A 6,997-nucleotide genomic window follows, 5' to 3' on the forward strand; every position below is an offset into this window, starting at 1 on the left:
TTTTATAAAGTAAATACTCCGTATATTTTCTTCATTTTAAATTAAACATGCAATGATTTTTAAAATTGGAAGGTTAAAAGTGATTTTGTTTCCAAACTTATAAGTAAAAAAAAGAAAAAAAAAAGAGTTTAAGTATAAGGGCTATAAATGGAAACGTATCAAAAGTGAGATAAATTATTTTATCTTATACAAAGAGATTTGAAGAATTAAACAGTGGCTCTGCTCTGCTCTGCTGGCCTGCTGCCGTCTCTTTGCTCGGAGAAAGAAGCATATCTTCAATGGCGACGATGACGACGACAACCTTGGCTGTAACGTCAGCATCGCGCCAGCAATTCAGAGTTTTGCGGGTAAGGATAACGTAAAAGCTTAAGGTTAGTAGTTTTATCATCTATGACCAATTTGTCGGAATCATTTATGTTTATATATTTTTTAATTTCATGGATTATCAGTTCTTCTCTTGATGGTGCGGAGTACCATTTAGTTATTCACTCATTCTTCGACGGAATAATAATTTGCAGTAAATTTTTAGATAATTGCGAATGTATATCATCCCTAAAAACTGGAACTGGTTCAATATTTTGTGTTAATTTATGAATTACAAAACAAATTAATGAGGAAAGAATAATAATCTCTCTGTCCCTATGTCTCTTGTTTGGTTGAAGAGGGCTACTTGTGTAGTTGTGTATAATGTAATTTTTATATTAATTAATTTAGTGTTACCAAATAAATTCATATATTTAAAAAAGTATATACTAAAGATTCTATTAGAAACAAAAGTATTAAAGAGAAAAGGCAATAAAGAAAGAGTTGGTTTGGCTTTCATTAACCATGACTGATAAAATGAGAAAGATGGGTACCATCTTTTATCCGTGATTATGGTGTGTACTGATTTACAGTTGTTTATTGAGTCATAATAGAGTCTCTGATATGTGTAAGAGGAAACACTATTTTCCATGTTTCGATTTGTAATCCTTGTGCTATCATTTTCACAGGGTTTGTGCATTACAAATTTTCCGAAATTTTCCCTGTCTAGCTGTGTTGCACTAAATGGGAAGTATCCTGTTGGAATTAAATTTGTATGCAAGAGGTAAATTTTACTTCTATTGCGAAGTCTTTTTTCTTTTTCCTTGGTATAATTGGAAGGTTTGAGTATAGATTTTCTGTTCTGGTTTGTACAGTGGCATTTCCACTCTGATTGCTATTTTACTTATAAATGCATTGTGGCTAGTGCCTTATTGACAATAAATCTGTTACCTGTAATTACAATGATTCAATGTCTTCATGTATTTAGCAGAACCAAATAGATATAGCAGCATAAGTGGCATTATCGATGCACAACCTTATGATTGCCATCTGTGTCCCCCATCCGCTTCATGGCATTCCTAATTTCCTATGATATAAATCTAATAGGAATCCTGGGTGGGGTGTCTTAGTACCTCTGTTTAGTGGGTATTTAGTCCTTTTTTATTTAGGATAGACGGATAGTTGTAATAGGTCATTGTTAATTGTTGTGAATTCATCAATTATTTTGTTGTAATACATTATATACTCATTGTATTGAGCAAAAGGAATCTTATAACAGTTATAAGAATGTCTTTATCGTACTTATATATTTGAGATAGTACTTTTAGAAATGGCTGCTTAAAGCTTACTGACATCCTGAGTCATTCCTGTGATCTAGCACATCAAAATTTCCATTTCTAACTTCCAATTGATTACTCTCTTCTGCATATCTCATATCTAGGTGCCTAGTTTGTTTTATACCGTGTGGTGCCAACTCTAATAGGCCTTTTCTCATTTTCTTGCATGGGTTGCTAAACTGGTGTAGCCCCTTCAGTAGATATTTGGTCAGGCCCATTTGTGCCCTTGGTTCAGGTGACAATTACTTAAAACCTTTCTACCACTATGAACAAGAAGAAACTGCTGTTTAATCAGATTACCAATATCTTCCCCTCACTGCTGTCATAGTCATAGTCATAGTCTTTTGGTTTTGCAGGTTTTCAAACATCCCTATCAGATGACGCTTCCATAACTGTTAAAGATTCCGAGATTACTCTTGTGTCTCAAGATGATAAAACGATACAAGTAATCTTGCGAGACTGCCTCTATTATAAACTTTATTTCATCTGTAGTTTCCACCTCCTAGTGAAGCAACTGTTCTGCCCCCTGCAAATAATGATTTGATGGCTGGTTATCTGTTGTTGTCAACTTGATAGAGTGACATTTGCCACAAGTTTTCACCAAAGGTTCTAAAAATAACCTTTAACCAATAAGAACAGCCTTGAAACATGAAAAATGCTTAGAAAGTACTGAAAAGCATAAGATGCTAAGAGTCTTTTGTTTATATTTTTGGCTTTTTGGCAATATGGAAATCATATTAGAAGCACATCTTTCCCCCACACACCCAAAAAAAAAAAAAAAATTCCACAACACCAAAATTTACTCTTCCTATCAGTGGTAGTAGTTTATCTCCAACAACCTACCCAGACATCTCCTCTTCTTTAGTCTGAGTGGATTTGGTCCAGAATAAATAGTTTAATATTGTTAACAGAACCCCCAAACTCTTCAACTTTATCATATTTAGAACCATTTTGATAAGCATTTGGCAAATGCACTAGGGACCAAATGGCCTGACTTCAATCAAGTTAGTAAATTAAGAGCTGGGATGACTGAACTCATTACCATCATTTTAATCGTTTTCTTTTCTTTTTGCGTCATACATTTAAGTTATCCTTGCATAGGATAAGTTTCATTCATTGTTCTGAACTACAAAATATCAACTGTCAAAACAAAGTGAAGCATGTCCTAGTAATGAGAAAATATGTCTGCTTCTTTCTTTGCTTTTATAATTTCTCAGTGAAATGAGGATACAACAATGGTTATACAATTGATAATAGGTTGATGAATGCCATTGAAAGTCGATATTGATTATAACAGAAAAGTCTACTATACTTGCTCAATTCTCTAAAAGTACTATTTCTTATTAGGTTATCTCAATGTTTAACTAGGATTATACTTTTGACTTTTATATATTGACATGCTGTTATTTTTTCTTTTTTAAATTGATCTCAATATTCTCCAAATATCTATATTTTGAAATATATTTTATCTGTAATTTCAAACCAAAGAAAAGGGTTCACTTTGACATTCTGTTTCAGGTCAGAGTTGATTTGACAGGAAAAGACACACAAATAATTTTTGATAAGACTTTGATAAGGTTGGGTCGTGAAGCACCACCAGTTCCAGGTTTTCGCAAGCAAAAAGGAGGTATTAGCCGACTTTGGCCACCTTCTACGTCTATAACTTTCTTCCCGAAGTTAACATTCATGCACCAATAGTTTTGTTTATTGATTGCAATCATGGAACTTGGCATATGTTACTAATGGAATACTTTTTTAATGGCTTCTTAGACAACTTATGGAATTTGTGTGAGACTAATCATATATTTTCCATTTTCTTGTAAAACGAGAATAGATGGTGTACTTGAGAGTTCATGTTTGATGTTAAAGGATAATCTGTGCTATGTTTGCTTGGCATTTTGATACTCCATTTGTGCTGCCATCTGCCTTGCAGACCTATATTTTCTTCATTTTGCAATCTCCTTTGACTTGAGTAACCACTGATTATAATTTTGATCTTTCATGTCATGGTGACTTACCCAGGGAAAATGAAGGTATGTCCAATTTGATGCACGTCTCTCCTTTACTGCCCGGAAGTTGATTCACAAGCTTGAAACTTCTGTATGTAGATTCCGAAGGAGTTCTTACTAGAGATGCTAGGTGAAGACCGAGTCACCAATTTTGTAATCCAGGAAATAATTACCTCAACCGTGGCCAATTATGTGACGGAGGCAAGTACTGTTAGGTTGTTATTCTTTTCTGAATATGAAGTGGGGATCTCGAGTTCTCGACTAACTTTTGCAGGGTCACTATTTTGACAGGAAAAGCTCGTTGTAAAGGACAACAAGGTTACCACCACTCAGACTGCCGAAGAACTCAAATCATCGTTTGCACCCGGGAATGCATTTGGATTTGATGCTATACTTGAGCTTGAAAAATCAGCAGCAGACACACTTAACTCAACCACCTGACCTAGGATACGTGTAAGCTTATGTGTTCTTTTTGAGGTTCTTCAAGTGGTAAGCTAAGTGTCTTTCAATTCCAGGCAATGAGTCAGTCTGATTCCATATCTCTAACCTCTTCAAATGTACCCAAAAAAAAATCTCAAAATTGCAAATCCTGCAAAAACCAATGATTTATTGCATAATATAAAAGAACATGGAGATTTAGCTTGTATGATCATTGTTGTATCTTCAAGAAAGAACATCTGATTTTCTTGCTTACCAGGTTTTTCCATGCTATAGTGATGGTTAGGATGGGCCTCCAGGCCTCCATTTCTTATATCGAAATATTTGGGGCATGTTTTCCAAGAGTCTTATTACTCAATCATTATTGTGTGGACCATGGTCCAGCTGTGTGGACCATACTATCAAATAATGCACATTCAATATAAAAATAATGTACATTCAGTATAAAAATAATGTACATTATATTCAGGGAATGTACATTATTTGTGTACTGAATGTACATTATTTTTATAGTATAAAAATAATGTACATTCAATACAAAAATAATGTACATTTAGTACATTAAAAATGTACATTTGATCATGGTCCAAACAGCTGTGTGGACCATGGTCCATACAATAATTTGCCCTTATCACTACAAGGTGGCTTAAAGTGTCATACAATGGACCAGTATCCACCTTGCATTATGGGTCTTGGTTTAAAAATTATGTGTCTTATTATATGCATATAAAAAAATTGAGGACACATAATATGTTAACTGATACGCAATTGAATGTCATTTTGAACTAGAGTCCAAATATAAGATAGATTTTGGTATACGATATAATTTCCAGTAATTCCTTAATGTCCTTATGGGATTTTGCAATGTTGCATATGAAGTTTTCCCATACTTCTAAAAAAATAAAGAGGATAGGGTTTTTTTGGGCATGCCTTATATTTAGGTATTTGTATTTCATGGGGTGAGATTAATTCAGTTGAATTTTGATCAAATTTTATTTATATATAACCTTTTAAAGGCATTGTTGCACATAATAGCTGATTTGATAACCACAATGTTTCAAGTTTGCCTACGTGTGAGAGTTGTCTTTATCTCTTTGTAACTTTTTACCGACGAGTCACGAGACATGCTTCACCCAAAACGCTAATTCAAGTAAAAACGTGTAATGTATGATGATGTATCAAGTATATCCACTCTCTTATTTTGACACAACATATATGACTAGAAGAAGGCACCAAAATCAAATAATCAATCAATCAAAATTTTATATAGACAACTCTAAAAACTAATTTATTGTGAAATTGGCAAAAACAAAAAGCATGGGGTGGGAAAAGAAGATGATTAGATTTAATACATTTTCAAAAACATATTTTTGACTCTGCCCTTGTGTCTCACAATATAAAGTCATAAATGTAATTATCATAATTGTGCAACCTTCCAAGCCCCACCTACATTGAGTAGTGAAATCTTGACTATATGTGAAAATTATGAGCAATTGTCCCATAGTTGAGCAAAACGATGAAAACAACAGGTTGAAAAGGAGCAAAGTGATCCACCATCTTTTTGACTTTTGGTTCTTACTAGTCGCCTCACCTTGTGAATTGTGTCCTAAAAGCACAGCATTACTCCAACCTTAAAATCCCAATAGATAATACGTGAAAACAATAATGAAAATGATTTTGCAAAATTATGAAAACATGATCAAGTATGTATTATATTTTCACTAATTATTTTTAAGGAAAAAGTAATACATTTTATCGCGGTTATACTATGGATCTAGGTGCATACGATAACATGGACTCAAGTCATACAAACTATCCCTAACTTTTCTTTTAAGTTTTTTTTTTTTAAAACTTAAATTTATTATTCTATTTTTATTTTTGTATAAATAAAAGTAATATATAAAAATACATCATTTAAAAACTCTAATTTAATTCTTTAAATCAGCACGTACTTATATTGATTTTTTAAAACTTTGAACATTTGCCATGGGCTACAGTATTGTTTTAATGGACCTACACATTGGATTAATGAACATGTTTTAGATTGTCATACATGTTTGATTAATCTAAATTTATAATTTGTAATAGACTTTACAATATTATTTTGTTGGCCCTAAGTACATATTGCAGCAAATTATACCGTAGACCAGGGTCTACCTGTAGACTCTAGTCTAAAAATAACCTTCAGATTTTATATCTGTAGTTAACACATTCTGTACCTGCAGTTGAAAGTTTTTTGTACATGTAGCTATCATATTATGTGTTAGCAATTATCAAGTTATTTATTTACATGTATAGAAACTGTTAATTGTAGGCATGGTTAAAAAAATCGCTAGGCGCTCCTCGGGCGCTCGGGGAGCGCATGGATGCCTAGTCGGGGGATTAATCAACACCTAGGCGCCTGTGTATTTTTTTAAAAAAATTTATTGTTTAAATTTTTTAAGACTAATAGTTATAAATTATTTAATATTTTAATATTTAATACTAAAATATTAAATATTAACTTAAAAAATTCTAGTGTTTGAACAATTTAGAGTTATTTCGTTCAAAATGATATCATTTTGAGTGAAATAACTCATTTAAAAAAAACAATAGCTAATCGGCTGACTAAGCGGCCTAATCGGTGCTGTATGTTTATTCCACGTATATAATATGATATAGTATATTATATTATTAAGTGATTGTGGTGCAAGTAGATGACTAAGTCAGTTAGGCAACTCAGGATATTCAGTTTAACTAACTGAATATCTGCCTATATTGATGACATGTAGGCTTTTTAAGCAATAGAGTCCTCCCACAGCTCCTGTATTCAAAATACACACATCATCTAGTATACAAGAGAAAGTGGTAGTAAAAAACGTATACTAACGTTATTCTGCAGGTCTACCACTCCCACAGGCAATACCAACA

The 6,997-nt window shown here is 32.9% G+C and overlaps 1 protein-coding gene across 1 annotated transcript; it reads left to right on the top strand.

Moving 5' to 3' along the window:
* The first annotated feature begins 192 nt into the window (after positions 1 to 192).
* On the top strand, positions 193 to 4,342 carry LOC116024724. The gene is made up of 8 exons (XM_031265700.1): positions 193 to 347; positions 993 to 1,087; positions 1,829 to 1,875; positions 1,997 to 2,085; positions 3,159 to 3,267; positions 3,663 to 3,673; positions 3,749 to 3,850; positions 3,941 to 4,342. The coding sequence occupies exons 1-8, from the start codon at positions 279 to 281 to the stop codon at positions 4,088 to 4,090; spliced, it is 672 nt and encodes a 223-aa protein (XP_031121560.1). The 5' UTR covers positions 193 to 278; the 3' UTR covers positions 4,091 to 4,342.
* The last annotated feature ends 2,655 nt before the right edge of the window (positions 4,343 to 6,997 follow it).

This window comes from Ipomoea triloba, chromosome 7 (assembly GCF_003576645.1).
Source record: "Ipomoea triloba cultivar NCNSP0323 chromosome 7, ASM357664v1".
NCBI classification, from domain to species: Eukaryota; Viridiplantae; Streptophyta; class Magnoliopsida; order Solanales; family Convolvulaceae; genus Ipomoea; species Ipomoea triloba.